General features: G+C 40.3%; 2 protein-coding genes across 2 annotated transcripts; both read left to right on the top strand.

Annotated features, from left to right (window-relative positions):
* Positions 1-1,362: 1,362 nt before the first annotated feature.
* On the top strand, positions 1,363-3,883 carry LOC145446320 (polycomb protein eed-like). Its single transcript, XM_080324579.1, has 2 exons — positions 1,363-1,521; positions 1,583-3,883. The coding sequence occupies exon 2, from the start codon at positions 1,596-1,598 to the stop codon at positions 2,841-2,843; it is 1,248 nt and encodes a 415-aa protein (XP_080180705.1). The 5' UTR covers positions 1,363-1,521; positions 1,583-1,595; the 3' UTR covers positions 2,844-3,883.
* LOC145446321 (beta-1,3-galactosyltransferase 1-like) lies at positions 3,620-13,914 on the top strand. The gene is made up of 5 exons (XM_080324580.1): positions 3,620-3,883; positions 4,703-4,881; positions 8,750-8,933; positions 9,812-10,048; positions 13,545-13,914. The coding sequence occupies exons 1-5, from the start codon at positions 3,620-3,622 to the stop codon at positions 13,821-13,823; spliced, it is 1,143 nt and encodes a 380-aa protein (XP_080180706.1). The 3' UTR covers positions 13,824-13,914.
* The last annotated feature ends 4,289 nt before the right edge of the window (positions 13,915-18,203 follow it).

Below are 18,203 nucleotides of genomic sequence, written 5' to 3'. Positions count from 1 at the left end.
TCGAACCTTTGGTTCTTAACAGTTGCTGGAAACATTTTTCTGTGCTTGTAGTTTTCAGTAGGCCTACTTATGATTAGGAATAGTTCGAATACGTTCGAGTTTTTTTCAATTAAAGGGTATTCTACATATCAGGAATAAGACATGAATAGCTTGAGATTGTTGCTAATTACGTCGCTACGGCTGTCAAAGAACACCTCTTTACTGAATCAATTACTTGTTTAAAAGTAATTGTAATTATAATTAAGTACATGTTTAACAGTAATTGTAATTGTAATTGTAATTTGATATTTTAGCATTGAGTAGGCCTATTTGTAATTGTAATGTAATTGAAACACGCAAGGAAGTAATTGAATTGTAATTGTAATTGAATTAAAATATTGTAATTTATCCAACTCTGCTCCACATTATAAGGCCCGTAGTTGAGGCAAAAAGCAATACGGAGTTGTATCAGTAGCAGCATTTCCTATTAACGCGATGATTCTTACGTGAAACAATAATATCTCGTAAAATGTCATTTACGTTTAATTTTACTTCGTAATTTTAAACTTCTGCGTGCATGTGTTTCTAACAAAAGAGCTATTATTAACTAGAACACCTGTCTGTAACGACACCGTGCATACCGAGAAGCTCAACTGCAATATTTAAAAAGGGGAATAAATTTTATGCATTTTGCCCCTACAGCTTCAATGGTGGATGAAGCTCAACGGTCTGAAGCTAAAACGTCAAGGACCGCTTCTTCCTAATTTGAACACTCGCTGTGCGGCTAGAATGCTAGATTACGATCGACCAAAAATTGCCTTGACATAATGGATTTTGCAGTTTTGACTGCAAATTTCGCTGTTTTATTCATCAATCGTTTCAGCACTATCAATCAATCAATCAGTCAATCAATCATTTCAAAACATCACGAGACTACGATACAATGAAAAGATAGGAAGGTGTCGAAATAACTAGGAGTAGCCTTAAAAAATCAGACACTCACCTTAACCTAGGCGAAGTAAAGCGCGGAAGAGACATGCAGAGAATATAAGACGCAAGCGACAAATGAGGTGGCATGTGGCGGAGGGCGAGGTCGATGTTAGGTCCTTGTCCGGTAATCCTGAAGGTTGGCTAGTATTCACTACGAAGCAGTTGCCCTCCAAACTCCCACCACCCGGCACCCGTATGTGCTCTCAGCGCTCCCTACCGCCCAATTTGTAGCCAGTGCACCCCAATCACTGAGCTATATAAACAATAAACCCCAATCGCCCTTCTCGCTCGCTGGCGCCCACTTTAGGAACCACTGATCTAAAGGACAGACTGCAATGACACCCGAATATACTTTCATGATTCACCCGGTCACCGATTTTCGTCGAAAATTCGAAATATTCAACTTTCAGAACCAAATCACAGTGTTTTTACATTTGTAACCTGATCGCTATCTCAGTGTCCTTTATAGTACATACTCTCGTTTTTAAGCTTGGGGTTTTCCTGGCGATAAGGCAGACTGCGATAGAGATTATATAGATAGCAAGGAGCAAGGTAAATCGCGATTCAACACTTCTTGACTCAAGTTCTTTGTAAACAGTCATATCTCTCAGATATCTGGCATTTTGATGGAGAAAACCAAGGATAAAGTGTCTGTGGACATGGATGATTTTGATGACGAATTCGAAGACTGGGAAAATACGGAATACGATAAACCCACTCAGCGCAACTCAAATAAGCGCGTTCGCGGCCGTGGAAAACAGGTAAAGAAGCCGAATGTGAAGACACTGTTCCGATGTGTAAATTCATTGAAAGAAGACCATGGCAAACCTCTGTTTGGCGTCAGTTTTAACCATTTCATCAGTACGAATGAGCCTCAGATATTTGCTACCGTCGGAAGCAACCGTGTGACTATTTATGAATGCTGTGAGAATGGATATATAAGACTCGTTCAAGCTTACGAAGACCCAGATCAGGATGAAAATTTCTACACTTGCGCGTGGAGTGTTGACAGCACCACAGGCCATCCGTTACTGGCATTTGCTGGATATCGCGGAGTGGTGCGAGTGATAAATATTGCCACGAAACAATGTGCCAAGCATTATCATGGTCACGGCGATGCTGTGAATGAATTGAAGTTTCATCCGACCCGGCTGAATATCCTGCTTAGCGCCTCTAAAGATCACTCTCTCCGTATGTGGAATGTCAAAACCGATACGTTGATCTGTATATTTGGCGGGGTGGAAGGTCACCGCGATGAGGTGCTGAGTTGTGATTTTGACATCACCGGATCCAAGATAGTTTCTTGCGGGATGGATCATTCCCTGAAAATCTGGCGGCTTGACCAGGAAATTATCAAGCTCGCTATAGAGGCCTCTGAGAAGTACGACTCCATGAAATGCAAGAAGCCATTTCCCACGATTCATGAACATTACCCGTATTTTACCACCCGGGATATCCACCGCAATTATGTCGACTGCGTGAAGTGGTACGGGGATTTTCTCCTGTCAAAATCCTGCGAGAATCACTTGGTATGTTGGAAGCCGGGATTCGTCGAGTCTGACATTGAGTCTCTCAAACCTTTGGAGAAAACTAACGTTACGATTCTGAGCCGGCTGCAGTATCAACATTGCGAGATATGGTACATGCGCTTCTCCATGGATATGAAACAAAAGTACTTGGCTCTCGGGAACCAGTATGGCAGAGTGTTTTTGTGGGATCTCGATAAGATCGATTCCTCCAAGACCAAGTGTATCCCGCTGATTAACGCAAGGTGTGTCAGCTCTATCCGGCAAACGGCTTTTTCGAAGGAGGGCAATATACTGATCTGTGTCAGCGATGACGCCACAATATGGCGGTGGGATCTTCAGAACTGAAGCGACATACGTGCTATCTGGCAATCCCAACCCGATTTTTTTATCGTATTTCTCTGACAAAAGTCGTATTAGAGAAATGAAGGTGATGTTGCAACGATTAAATGATTGCATAGCAAAGTTTGACTGCACCAATCGATTATGGGTACGAATATGTCAGAATCAAGAGCAAACAGAATTATTAATTTGGGATCAATTGCTTTGTTGATTTCTTGTGTGAAACTTCAACTTATCTTGGCGCTCAATTTTCTTCATATACATTCTTGCCAAATTAAGCAGTGTAGTGAGCTGTGAGAGTTGCTCAAATTGTATGCACTCCACCAGCAAGTTTTTTCCCATCATGTAATTTCTACTACTTTTGCATTTATTGTGAGTGCTCAAAGTAAAAAGCAATAGGGCATGTGAATCAAAATAAATTTGTGCAACTTATTGCCTTCGGTAGGATAACAAGTAAGTTTAACTGAGCTTTTATGGAATTCAATAAGGTAGAAGGTGGGCATCAACGACAGTCGTGATGTTCTTATCAAGAAGATTCTGTGTTTAATGGTCACAATTGATTGTATTTCTAATGCTGGTATTGTTGCCACTACAGTGTGTGGCCCTCTGAATCAGTTGTTTTGCTGCCGCTATTTCTCACACTGCCATTTTTTACAAACATATTTGTAGATTTTTGGTTATGTAGACAATAATGCGCTGCTGAAGTGTCCACTGTCCAGGTATTGATCTGTCCTTGCTCTGCTGATGTAGACTGGCCTGTCTTCGTTTGGACTGGCTTGCTCATGAACGAGATGTCTAATATGAGGACTGCAGATTTCAACTTGTTCTCGGCGTTGAAAATTCTGATAGGAATTCTGCTGAGTGCCAACATGTTCTACTTCGTTGTGCGGTATCGAGAGCTTACAGACACCGTCCGGATACTACAGGAACAGCTGGTCGAGCAGGAAAAGTTGAAGCTGACCCGCAAGTCCGACCCAGGTGGTGATAAGACAGAAAAAGCCCCAGAAAAGCCTGTCGATGACGAACCGCCTTTGGAATATTCTCAGGTAACTTTTTATTAGATTAATTTCATTGAATGTGTGTTGGAATAAAGCTGAGTGTATTCTGTCAACTTTTCTGTTGATTTCGGGAATTTTATTAATTGTTAGGATTAGCGCTGGGCTAAATAGTGATCATCCCACCGCATTTCTCAATTTACTATGAATAGTTGGTCAAGAGATACAACATTACTTTTGATGTAGCAGTGTATTATTCTTCGTGCCTGCATGATGGCTCATATTTGAATTTCTTACCGCATTCATATTTTAATCAATTGTACTAATGGACGATAGTCGACTCAAGCCCAATACTTGACTCAGTGCTCTATTTTTCCCAATCCCAGTTATGATGGGACTAAAGACCAAAGTAAAGTCTGCGTCACACTGTTTACTGAGGGTCAATCATTTGCCATTTGGTGGTGCTCCATGTTATCATCATAGTTCCATGAAAACATTCAAGTCTGAAAAATCTCTTGCTTCAAAAATAGTCATTTTGTAATGCTTATGCTTCATATGCAGCCAGAAGGGTCAAGATACCAATCAATGGGTCAGTCAGTGATCAGGGTACACTGGAAAGTTTGACAGATATTGATTTCCAGAAAGCTTGCACCATGGGAGATGTTGTATTCCTGGGATACAGTAATTCAAAAATATAGAAATTCTAACATATAGGCTAAAGTACGCGATGAAGTACCGTAGGGGGAGATCTCTCTAAAGCACTGCGAGTAGCCGTCACATTTCATTCAATTCAATAACTTTGATGATGGATTTGATTGGTCAAAATGTTCGGAGTCATTCAGACCGCTTCAATTGGGATTTTTATTGCAGAAAAAATACTACCCGTTTTTGTACAACGAGGCCAACATGTGCAATGATGAACGAGGCCAACCGCTCCCGGTGTTTTTGCTGATTGTTGTCAAGTCTACCACCGCTCAATTTGACAGGAGAAAAGCTATCCGTGTTACTTGGGGCAACGAAACTTTATTCAAAGGCTTGGTTATGAGAAGGTAAAACTGCATATTTTGTAGGCCTAAACTGACCTACCGTATACACTATTGTGGTGTAGTAATCCATTACTTGGAATTTGCATTGACACAAGTCATATTCCTGGGACAGTTGATTTCTTCATAGCCATCATATCCTGTTTGAAAACTACCTTCATGGAAAATCGCTACATGATAGGCGTACCGGTATCGTTATAATTTTTGAGCCAATATTGGTCAAGTTACAGTAATTTCCTGCTATTAAATCACAGGCTAATTAATGTAACTAATGTTCAGTTCATAGTGGAATATAATCTAAGCGACAGTTAATGTTCTGTAAGTATCCCAAAATCTCTTACGGAGTGTCATGGGCATAAAGTCACTGATTCAGAGTTCCAGACTTGTGATTCAAACTCACCAGTCTAGTGAGTCTAGTGGTGACACATGGAGCATGTATATTTTGTTTCAAAATGAGCCAAAAACCAATACGGTACGAAGAACATGTTTTAACAGAAGAAACATGATTATTTGACACTGTCTCAGACGAGGCAGAGAACGGATGCACAGCTTTATGTATGCATTTGTTCAGATGGTGACCTGATATCAATTGGATAAACTGCACGATGTTACAATCGTATAGAAGTAATTACACTTGTTTGGGCACTATCAAGAAATCTCTGATGCAAATGCCTTATCATGGCTGTCAAGGAGTTCTAGTACCATGATATTCTATCTCAGCAAACCCATTAAAATACCACTCCACTTGCATGAGGTTTAACATTTTCATTCAGATTAGTGCATCGCTTCATTGATTTTGAAAGGCACTATTGCCGGAGATATTCCAATATATGTAGGCCTGCTGTAAGGGATTAGACCAGTGGTTCTCAACCTTTTTGTCTTCGCGGACCCCTTTCGGACCGTCACGGATCCCCGCGGACCCCCAGGAAGTTTTAGTTCATATTTAGTTTAATTATCGTGCAATCGTCATCTGTCTTATGCAAATGATAACTGTAGGCGAGTGATAAACAGCAACAAAATGACTTTTCTTGAAAATTACATCATACTATTTGTGTAGGAATTTGGTTGACTTCTATTATTTCAGAGAGAATTCTGCAACTGCATTTCTTGAAATTCGTGGTCATGTATTGAAAATCCGCGCCTCAATTTGATTTGAACATGTGTCGAAAACCCATTTACACAAATATAGGTGTCGACGAAAGTAATAATACCGCGTAACGCTTCCGACGACACATTTGAGTATGATCGCAACAAAAATGGCACTAAAATTGACCGACAAATTTTTTTAATGAACATATTACGTCAAGCCTGGTCCTTTCTATCTATCACAGGGGCAACCAACCCGTGGCCCGCGGGCCAATTATCGAAACTAGTTTTATTATCAAAAGCAAATTACCCGAGTAATTTATTGTGAACGTGCAAGGCCAATAAAAATTAGATTAGCCTGACCGCAAAATCGGGGATGTTGATGACTAAAATATAAGTTTCGACGTATTGGTGTATTCAAGGCCAGCCACATTTTTCTTAGATCCTCGTATGTGACCATAAACTAGAATATTCCGCGTATTCACCGAAATCTTCAATATTGAAAAGTCGAAGTGCCGAATAATCGTTGACCTTGCCAAATGAGCCCAGCAGTATGCAGAGGCGACCCAAAATTTATGCAAGTAACACTATATTGTTGACCGAATTCATTCATTAACATTGAAAAGTTTTCGCGCTGCGCGTGCCTAGTTCATAGATACCAACTATAAGTCTTCTTCATGTCATAATTTGTATTGATTTTGATGCGCATTAATAAAAGTATCGTTTTCACCATTACCCAATCGGGTAAAGGTCATCAACATTCAAGTGGCCCACGCAATGGTTCGTAAATCTCATGCCGCCCTTTGGCCAAAATGGTTGGCCACCCCTGACCAGCAGCTAATCTTGAAGTTATTATGGAAATATCGTTGTGTAGGCTTATATCACAGGAGAAATTGGATTTTTGTAGACATTTCAAAGTCACCATGATTGACCGCACTCATCCAGCTTTTTTCCCACAGCTCCAACAAAACATCTCTAAACAGCAAAATGTTTGTATCAGTAGGCTATTGGCAATTTAAAAATTATTATGACTCTGCACAGTAGGATATTTCCTCTCAGATGGCCATTCTGTTGATGTGAGCTCTGGAGTTTTACCAGTACTAAAGCGAAACTGCCTCGTGATTTTCCTAATTGAAAAAAAAAATACAAATTAGGTTGTCAAATATTTTGAGGCTTCGCGGACACCCTGAAAATGCTTCGCGGACCCCCAGGGGTCCGCGGACCCCCGGTTGAGAACCGCTGGATTAGACTGTGGAAGTACTCATAACATAAATTGCTCTATGGTTGAGTTTACAGTTTCTTTTATGCAAACATTATAGATAGTTTTGATTTGTTAAATTTTTGAGGCACTATATAGATATTCTGAGTATCGATATGACTTTGTACTACATGGTTGCGGGCATGATAAATAGCAGCAATACTAAGTTATATATAACTAACATATGAATTGTGACCTACCGGTACCGGTATAGTGCCAACAGTAAAAATGAGGCCATTGACTTTTACATTCTTTTCTCTTGTCTTTTTGGCAACACCTAAACGTTATATTGTCAATATAATATGCTTCCTTCGGAAACAACTAATTACTGAGTGTGATGAGTGACCAGACATGGGGTTGAATGAAGATTGAAGCATAAGAAACATAGCATATGCATGCACACTGCACAGACACAAAAAAGAGTAGCTTGCTAACCATCATATCATTGCTATTGGCAACCAATCACATGACCTAAGTCCTGCAAATCGCCTCTAGCTTTATGACAAATTTTTGTCTGTCGGCATTCGATCTTTGTTGGGCTGGTATGATTGAGAAAACTACTGCTTTACCATATTTCTGGTCACCAACAGCTCCTGCTAGCTCATAAAAGGAGCATGACAAGCACCACCTAGCTAGGATTGAAATCTTTTTGAATTGTTGATGTCGCCAGTCACGACACTGTCGCCATTACTCAAACTGATGTTGGATTATGCTTACTTGCAAGGTACAATCAGCTTGAGCGTTCCTTCTCTGAGACGAGTAACGTGCAACCCGTACAAATGCCCCTACTCTACAGAAAGGGTGCTGATATAGCCCAAGTCATAAATATAAATAGTCTTTTCTTCAACATTATTCGTAATGGCAACTCATATCCATATTGTGTGGATTGTGTTATGATATGTTATGTGTTAGCATTGATGGTTATGGCAGAATTTAATGTCATTTCGTCTCATACTCCAATAATCCTACAATGGGGGAATAAAGGGGAATAAATCGTCTTTCATCTGCTTATATATCAACTTATGATATAAAGTAGCGAGAACGAAAATTTGTTGTTGGTGCAACAAATTCTGAAGTTGTTCAATAGATGTGTTGCGACGCAATGCAAATGTTATTACTATTTTCAAAAATGTGTTATATTATGATCCAGCCTCCTCTCAGTTGGTAGAGTACTAATAATGTTTTCAAATTTGTTTCATGCTCAATTTCTAGGAATTAATATCGTGTAATCGTCACAAATCGTGATTACGTTTTCCATCTAGTCGGGATTATATTTTGCTGTTATTGCAATGAAGCCCTTCAGAAATACAGTAGGCCTAATTGTTTCCAATTGCATTGATACAGGTCAGTAATTGTACCATGTCTGGTGGTTACGGGCATGAATATTATCCCATTTTCGATGAACAGGAATAACTATTATGTCTGTCAAAATTGCATCCATATCAATACTCTTAGGGCAGGCCTATGCTTATTGCTTATGCTCTGATGAGCTGTTGGAGTTAGTTAGTAAATTATGCTATTGCATTGCAGGATATTTCTTCTCGCCAAGCACAATGACCCCAAAAAAGAAGCTCTTCTGGAAGTAGAACATCGGGAGTACCACGACATTATTCAGGGAGATTTTCAGGACTCCTTTCGCAACCTGACTATTAAAGATATTATGTTTATGCGGTGGTTGACATTATATTGCCCACAAGCCAAGTATATTTTTAAGGTGAGATTGTAAATTTAGAGCGTTCTGTACCTAAATTTCCTGCCTTTACAATACAACATGGTTAACGTTGTAAGCCACCCATACTGTTACGTTCGTGATGAAACTGATGCAAGGCCCTCCACTTGACATATGGCACTTCATCTAATAAAGGAATGGAAATAGCTTAACATAACAAAAATTAGATTGATCTGTTTTTTATGGCTGTCCTGCTACGTGGAAAATTCAGTGAGATTGTTTGTTCCTTGATAGCTATCACACACAATAGACCAGGATGTTGACTCGCTTATTGTTTCTTGTTGGGTATGGATATAAGGCTAAATTGTTTGGATTATATTGTATAGATGTGGAAGATCCGGTAAGGCATAAGAACATATTATGGCGTTGCCGATATACAGACTTACAGTATGAAATTAATATGCAGCTTTTTGTGTAGATGGAGTGACAGACTGGTCTGGTCAGTCGTATGGCCGTCAATAAAAGGACAAAGTGTGACCGCAAGCTGTGTTGGCTAATGACTTTTTTTTCATAGCATACAACTTCAAAATTCATTTCATGACACTTTACAGTACAGGGGTTCTCAAAGTTTTTTCCAATGTGTACCCCTTACGAGTTATTTACATGCGTGGTGTTACTCCTCAGAAATAATGTTGTATAAGGTGTGCGTGATTAAAAGGCAAATCCCCACAGACAATATTCAAGCATCAGTCCACTGCGATTGATGAGCTTGACACCTCTCACTCTTCGAGTAAATCTGTTATTATATGTAAGTGGTGGCGAATAGAAATATACTCAACACCACAGACTCTCAAATGTATCCGACGTATGCAACTCTTGGAAGCGAAATTTTACTAAATAGTGAAAATTGCCTATTCGTTCAGGGGGACGATGATGTTTTTGTCAATCTGCAAAATATTGTCGATTACCTGCTGTCATTGCCGCCTGATAAAGGCAAAAATCTCTTCACGGGCAGCGTTTTATACCCTTCCCCGCGCATCAAGGATCCCAAAAGCAAGTATTACGTGCCGAGTAAACTTTGGCCCGAGAAATATTACCCTCCGTACGTGTCTGGCGGCGGGTTCCTCATGTCGTCTGTTGTGGCAAAGAAAATCTTTGAGGTAAGACATCGATTCTCAGTTTCGTCGTTTTATCACACAATTGCCCAATCCTTTGGGTTCCATTGGGATTTATCAATAGATCTTGAAGAAAGTGCGGTGTTTACTGTCTTGATAAGAACTTCGAAGGTGTGTTTGTGATCGGCTTATCAATTACAACTGCTTGTGTGTCAACATTGGTAAATGGTAACGTAACTCAGCAATGTCGGTGGCGTTCACGGATGGATGTTCACACATTCTACCACTCCTCATGAATTATTCACCCCCTGGAGCTTTTATTACCTCTTTCGTGAACTCAACCATTGATAGGGAGTAGCCTACCTACATTTAGACATTGAGATCAGTTTTAACCCAAGCATCTCCTTTCTGGTTTGATGCAATAATTTGCTTGGTAGGTCTTTTTTTATGTTGTAACAACTGTCGTGTCACTTATGTATCATCTATTTTCATTGGAGAATGAATTTATGGGTTGACAGCCAGTTCAATGTGATGACTGAATGGTTGTTAGTAGTAAGATTACCGCGACACTGCAGTTGTTGCTTATTACAATGTGTGATAGCCAATGCATTGCCACGAGTTTCCTAATTGCAGCAATCTCATTGACTGCTACAAGCCTTCTGCTCATTTCCGTCAAATTCTTCGCTGAATAAAACATGACTTTTGATTGATGTGGAGTATGGTAGTGTTCATGTCAATTTTGAACAATTTAATCTCAACTATCAATACAGCTAGTGATTCCTGTTAACATAAAGGATAATTATTACTCACGATTAACTTCGTCTCAATAGCTTATGCTTTGATCCTTCATGACCCAGGACAACAGAACTAGTGCAAAATTCCATCCAGTAGGCTATATATTTGTGTATGCCAAATTGCAATGTGTGTTTCTATTTCAAATAAATCCATGTGTAAGAGAAACTTGAGAATCCAGTCCGATATTTTACTGGTTGATCATAGCAATTATAATGTGATTACCTAATCTGCTTTGTTAGCTATGCACTACTTTGCAAAGGCCTTCATTCAAAAATTCGTCGTGTGGTTGAACAGACCCATGTGAGAAAGCTAGATCTTCATCCGGCAATTATGTTCAGCTTACAGCTATGTGTTAAAAGAGTAGGCACTAAACTTTGTAGTGTTGAAGCATTGCATCTAAATTTATATACGCACACTAGCACAGCTAGCGTCATCCTACAATGGCACAGTTTAACAATGATTGTTTGATGTCGCACATCTGAAATTTTATTGTTACGATTAGTTCGATAACGTTCTGCTGAACCTATTCTTCTACATTTCTTACATAACAGTAACAGTAGTCGATATTGTTGTTCAACACTAATGTGCTGTTAACATGGTGTTGCCATACTTCCGGAATTTCCTGGACATGTCTGGAATTTCACTGTTTGAACTGCGTCCAGGAGGAATTTCTTAAATATGCCTAAATGTCCTGAGTTTTGAAGCCTTGATGGGAGCTAAGTCATATTTTTTTCGAAATCGACATAAACAATATCTTATTTTTGGGAAGATTTATGCAACTTGACATTTTTCTTCATGCTGCGCTCGATTTAGTGTCACATATATTGATATAAATATCGGTTCCCCTTTTATCGCAAACACTACAATAAAAATAAATTAAATTAACCATTGTTTACTCTAATAGGACTAGTTGTATTCGCAGTTGTATGAGAACTGTCAGTAAGGCTGTTTGGATGCTTCAGTCGAAGATAGTGGTTCTGAAGCCGGGGGTCGTTTGCCCATTTCTTGGGATCGCAAAGATGTTGTTCTTAATCAGCTTCAATGTAGGCCGTGAGTAAGTCTGGGCAAAGGTGCTAGTCTTTTTTTCTAGAAATCGGCTTGCCAAACCTTGGGGTGGGCCACGGAACATTTTCAAACTGGAAATAGAGTGGTAACCTTGAAAAGGTTGGAAACCACCGGATGTGCAACCTGCTGATGCGGACCGGCATTTAGGCTCATAAAAAGTCTTGTCTGTGTGACACGATCGTGACTTAGCGATGTACGATTAGATTACGTTCCCTGCATTTTCGAAGTCATCACCTCCGCCAGCTCTACCGTTAACTTTGATCACGTAGGCTGAGGATCAACTTTTCTAGTAATAGGTAGAACAGGGGTGGGCAAACTACGGCCCGCGGGCCGCATGCGGCCCGCAACATCATTCTGTGCGGCCCGCGAGAGTCTAAAGAAACTTATTTTAAATATTGATCAAATGCGTACTAAAAATCGAATTAATGAAGGGACTTGATTGAACTATTTCCTAGTATATTTCACCATGATAAGTCTAAGACAGTGGTTCTCTCCCCCTTGGGGGCGTGAAAACATCTGAATGGGAGCGCGCGACGCTGAGCGCAAATGAGAAAAAATCTCGCGCTTAGCGCGATTCACATCCAATTCATATTTCTTGCTCTGTATTTAGTTTGAATTTCATATTTCAAAATCTCTCATCCACAGTCGTTACCTTCCATGTCATCAAACTATCCGTTGGGTTTGTTTGCATCCTGGTTGCGTTTTGTGATATGACGATTAGGGTGGCGCAAAATCTGTCACCGTCATAAGGGTGGGGCGTGTCTTGAAAAGTATGAGAACCACTGTTCTAAGGTACATACTGCCTATATTATTTTTTATGAATAATTTCTGGCGCGACAGCCCGATGGTTTCAACTGCTAAACATCACAGAAATCCTAAACGAGATTGACATAATTCGGATCATGAGTGAGATTTCAGATTGGCCCCTCCAGTTCTAATTATTTCAGTGATGTGCTGCCAAAAAAGTATTCGCGTGTGTCATATTTATCTACACATAGTAGAAGCGTGTTTGAAGCTAACATGGTTATGATGCTGTTAGCATTGTAATCAAATACCAATATTGCGTTTTGGTTTATAATCCCAATTTTATATAGTGCGGCCCGCGAATGGAGTCAGATGTTGAATGCGGCCCGTGAGCTCAAAAGTTTGCCCACCCCTGAGGTAGAAGAACAAATCTTATTGACAAGAGTTAATTCAAACAATATGACAACAAGAGGCTCGTAGAAACCAGATGCATATAGCAAGCCCACAGATGTTGCATCGATCACGCTATGGTGGGCCCCAGACCAGTGTTTTATTTTGGCGGGAGTTGGCATAATGGTGTTTCAGCTACAACACACAACCTCATATCACAGACCGAACAGTATAGCAGGCACAAGGCCGGCAGGCCAGACAATTTTGTCCAGCCCGTTAAGAAATCTTTTGCAGACCAAATCAGAGTACCGGACCTAGCAATCTCCCGAGCTCTAATTATAGAGATGTCGCAATAGTGTAGTTAATTCACAACCTCTGTTAAAAATCCACTCTTGTATACAATCAATAGGGAAAACATTACTAGTGTGACGTCATATGTATTCATAATTCATTTACAACCCCGCTAGCAGGCGCTAAAGAGTGTCCGAAAATATGGTAACCCAATGTTATAATCAGAGACCCAAAACGCTTGATCTCCCTTCTCCAGGTGTCGAAAGTGACTCCTATCATACCTATCGACGACGCTTTCCTCGGCGTGTGCCTACGCAAGCTAAACATGAAGCCGCAAAATCACAAAGGCTTCAAGAGCTGGGGCGTGAACAGGCCGAAGGACATTTGCATTTACCGCGAGATAATGACTTTACACAAACTGTCCAGCGACGACTTGATATTGATGTGGAAAAAGTTGCTATCTTCAAATTTTACCGACTGCGCCACAAACGTTATCGCCGCTGGGCCCGTTGTGCAAGAGATCGGTAAAACATGAGACTTTGCTACTTTCTATTAGGGTCAAATTTGAAATCGTGCACGTCTGTGGTTCTTTAACAATTCGGTCCAGTTTTGCTCAAATCACCAAATGCAGGCCACCTTCCCGTATTACTAGATACAATATTTACCTGTCGATGCCTGCTTGCCAAAATTTTGTTCCCCGCAGTTAGGCGTACGACGTCCAAATTTCCCGCACAGCTTCCGCTAAGAATCTATGTCGCGCACGCTACGCGCTGCACACTCCCATCACTGTGTAGAAGATGATAGAAGACGTTTTCGAAAGTTGTGCGTCTTGGTTAGTTTACGGATTGGCCTGTGAATGTCTAGTTGTCCACCTATCTTCAACAATAAAATCGGTTTGTGCTTGCTCTTACACGGTACGGTATATACCCAGACCCTGGCAAAATGCTCATTACAAGCCCGAGGTGTTTCATGTGTTTGCTTAAGCCCTGGCACAATCACTCGGATGCACCTAGGGTCTTTACTTTGAGATTACAAGTAGAGATCTTCTTTCCGAGGTGGACTTTTCAGCTCATTGCACCTGCCATGAAGTACTATTTGTCCTTCTGATTTGGCAACTGAGTTTTTTCAATTATAACAGCTGGATAATTGAAGATTATTAGGCGTGGCGAATGCGGGTCCCTGCCATGAACCTTACATCCTGAACCTTAACACGCCTCAAGTGCACCTGCCTTGTGGATTTCTGCTCTTTTGTTTGAACACTGTCTTGTACGGTGAACATTGGGCTAACTTGGGACAGGCGGATTCGCCGATATGCCCGAGCAACAGTGTTTAAAATCATGATTTCTTGCATTTGATTTACCGGAATGTTACCCTCTGTAGGCTGATAATCGAGCGCCTTACCTAATCAACGAGGAAACACAGCACTGGCCAGAGTCAAGCTCACTTTGTATGCGTTTGCCTATTATTTATCAATGTGCAGTTTTTCTAACTATATCTATTAGCCTTTGTCGATGTTGTAACTACTTTTCATAAATAGTCTTGTGACTCTCAGTGCCCCATATGGCGATTCACTGCAGTGTAGTGCTCTATGGCCGTGTTGTCGCTGTTGACAATCTTGTATGTGTCTTATTAAGTCACATCTGCTGCACATGGCTTGCATTTCAACGAAGGCTGCTATATAGACAAAAGCAGGCGTTTCAATGGGATTGAAAAATTTTAAAACTGACACAATGGGTTATTTCAGTTGATCTCAGCGGTGAATATAATATCCATTTTAGATTATAACATTATTTTTTTCTGTAAGAATGTACACAATTTGCATACAGTAGAGGAATTATAAAAATGTATCACTTACAAGATATACCTGAAGTGTACGTTTACCTAAGCTTCAGCTTACACTCCATTATGAACTTGAAAGGATTTATTCATTTTTTCCGAAGTTTCGGTAAAAGGACTTTTGTCAGTGTAATTAAAATTCTGCCTATTCCACGAAATGCCCCGTCCATTAGTGACTGACCGATATTGAATTATAACTGAAGGGACGGTCTTTCTTGACTCTCATAAAATAATTTGAACTATCCTTATCGAATCGCGGGCTCGCCAAGAAGTCGCTCATCCGTATTCCATTCTACTTTTTACTTTGTTACAAATGCTTCAAAGTTGTAACGCATGAAACAGCCTGTGCAAAATTTCGTCCACTGTCTTCTTTGCAGGTTGATTTTTAAGCGACAGAATTGAATATATTTACTATACATGCTGTATGCACAATTTTGTGACTGCAGCAAGTGTGATCATCGGTATATTATGGTGGTTATCAACCTGTGATAGTCCCACTGAAATAACTGACGGTGGGTGGTCTAGAGGCACCACCGGTTCAGTCTTCATGAAGAATAGTGTCAATGCCAACCGAGTTCTGTCCTTGGACTTCAATCTTTTCAATTTTGGTGAATCATTATTTTCTACTAAGGATATGGTCAAAGATTCACTCGGTCACCGGAAAATGTACACTTATACCAGCGGCCCCCTTATTGACATGATTTGGTGCAACTAGTGTATTGCTTAAACTACAGACTTTTCAGAAATTTTATAAACTGTTGATTTTTTGTGCATATTCACACCTATCTATAACTATTTTGTGAATAACGTTATTTTCTTTACTGCTTCTGTTTGCATATGACTTCTATCGCCAGAAATATATCAAACCAATATGTCAGTTTAGTTTTGCTTGTAGTAACAATCAGAGTTCCGCCGTAAGGCGCAATGTCATATATGTTGCGGACTTGCTGCGCTGCACCAGTACATATCGAAATCTAAGTACATGAAAGTCAAAATATTGCAAGTTGCTGAAGTCCGTAAGGCCCTTTAACCACTAAATAGTTCCGAAGCCACCCCATTTTGGCGAAGGAATGAATTGGCGCTCACATATTTTTAGTTTAGCTTGATATACCAATTTAGAATAGCATGCTGTCGTACTTATGGGCAGTATATGTTTCGTGAAGTAGCCGTTTGTATCATCAGCAGTTGGATTGTATTATTTCAGCAGAATAAAGAATGTTCTTTGCAAATTTGTTGGCACTCCCGGCGAAGAGACAGGACTTGAGGATTTCGAAGTACTCGAGCCGTTTCCTCAACTTTCAGTACTTCAGTAAATCTAATTTTCACGAAGAGTTCAGAAGCTTTGCACGAAATATATATGGATCGACCAATACGTTTACACTAGTGTTACCATATTTTGGAAATCTGAATAGAGGACTTTTTCAAAATTTTCAGACTTCCGGAAAATCCTGAAAAAATGGCAAATTTTTGCCACTTCGTGGTCGGTTGACTAAAAGAAAGTTAACTTTCACGCTCAGCGCCCAAAATGCAGTTTTTCTTTCGCATTATCAGGTGGTTGACTAAAAAAGGGGCAACTTTTCGGCCCAGCTAAATACCCACCGGAGCGTTACTTCAGTGCTGATTTACTGTATCTAAATCTATTTTACCATATATTTAACCAAAATTCTCAAAAAAGAGGACATTTGGGCTTCCTCAGAGGACACTTTCAGAAAAAGAGGACGTATGGTAGCCTTAGTTTACACCAGAGTCGCGGTCAATATAATTTGTGTAACATTTGCGTGGTTCAAGTGCGCAATTTCATGCCGCATAGTCGCTAGATCGGGGACTGGACTAGAGTAGGGTTGGATATATCTGACCGGATTTTTTCACGTTGGGCCGGAGCCAGATCAATACTTAGTCTGTTATGGCTAGGGTTACCATATTTTGGAAATCTGAAAAGAGGACGCTTTTTCAAGACTTGCAATGCCGGAGGAAATAATCCTGAAAATGGTAATTTTCCCACTTCGTGGTCGGTTGACTAAAAAAAAAGTTAACTTTCACGCTCAGCGCCCAAAATACAGTTTTTCTTTTGCATTATCAGGTGGTTGACTAAAAAAGGGGCAACTTTCCGGCCCAGCTAAATACCCACCGGAGCGTTACTTCAGTGCTGATTTACTGTATCTAAATCTATTTTACCATATATTTAACCAAAATTCTCAAAAAAGAGGACATTTGGGCTTCCTCAGAGGACATTTTCAGAAGAAGAGGACAAATCTTCTTAGAAGAGGACGTATGGTAGCCTTAGTTTACACCAGAGTCGCGGTCAGTGGCGGCTCGTGACAATATCGGGTGGTGGGGCAAGGGCCGCAAGCGACTTAAAATATGACGTCACAGTAGCGTTTTTCAACGTTCATGATGGCCACATGAATTTCCCGTAAACAATGATTTTTAACGTAGGTGCCGCGAGAGGTTTGCGGGTGGCGTGACTTGAAGTGCGGTAATAAATGTTTTATTCATTGTTTTTTATTCAAATGATTATTTTACAAAATGTACGCGAACTAAGAATCGTTCCCATGCCACGAATCAATCATCAGGTTATCCTTAGTAGCATGCGTTATGATTTCGTGGTAGAGATTACGCAAGCGCCGAGTAAGACTATACCAAAAATACACAGACCAACTACCTACAAAGAGCATTCGCATGACACCTTGTGGTGTTTTAATCGTTCCATGCTCAGCAATTCTGTAAAGTGCTGCAGCGCCTCCGACCCGATTTGTATTTGGATTCTCGTCCCGAAAGCGAGTCAAATCGATTTGCCCTCGTCCGAAAGTGTTTGGTACACGATCCTGATGCGTTACGACCAGGGGATAGGCAATCAAAGCGGTGGCACACATAAACGTAAAACATTATAAAAAGCCAGCTGTTATCCATGGAAGATTAATTACGAGTCTGCCTGCCATCATTCAAGCAGGAATCAAAGCATTGTGTTAAATTGAAATGCGAGCACATCAGAGATGCCACTGGGATATTTCGGAAAAACCCAGATGTGGAGGTGAAATAAACCCAGAAAAACCCAGATCCTATATTTCACGGAAAAGTT

This window comes from Botryllus schlosseri, chromosome 9, assembly GCF_051294905.1.
Source record: "Botryllus schlosseri isolate E-star chromosome 9, Bs_hap1, whole genome shotgun sequence".
In the NCBI taxonomy this organism is placed as follows: Eukaryota; Metazoa; Chordata; class Ascidiacea; order Stolidobranchia; family Styelidae; genus Botryllus; species Botryllus schlosseri.
This window is presented reverse-complemented; position numbering and strand designations above follow the sequence as displayed.

Excerpts from the sequence above, each read along its gene's own strand:
- LOC145446320 (XM_080324579.1), top strand. The coding sequence starts at position 1,596 with ATGGAGAAAACCAAGGATAAAGTGTCTGTGGACATGGATGATTTTGAT.
- LOC145446321 (XM_080324580.1), top strand. The coding sequence starts at position 3,620 with ATGAACGAGATGTCTAATATGAGGACTGCAGATTTCAACTTGTTCTCG. Across the intron at positions 3,884-4,702 it reads CGCCTTTGGAATATTCTCAG|AAAAAATACTACCCGTTTTT; the intron begins GTAACTTTTTAT and ends TTTTTATTGCAG. Across the intron at positions 4,882-8,749 it reads AAAGGCTTGGTTATGAGAAG|GATATTTCTTCTCGCCAAGC; the intron begins GTAAAACTGCAT and ends ATTGCATTGCAG.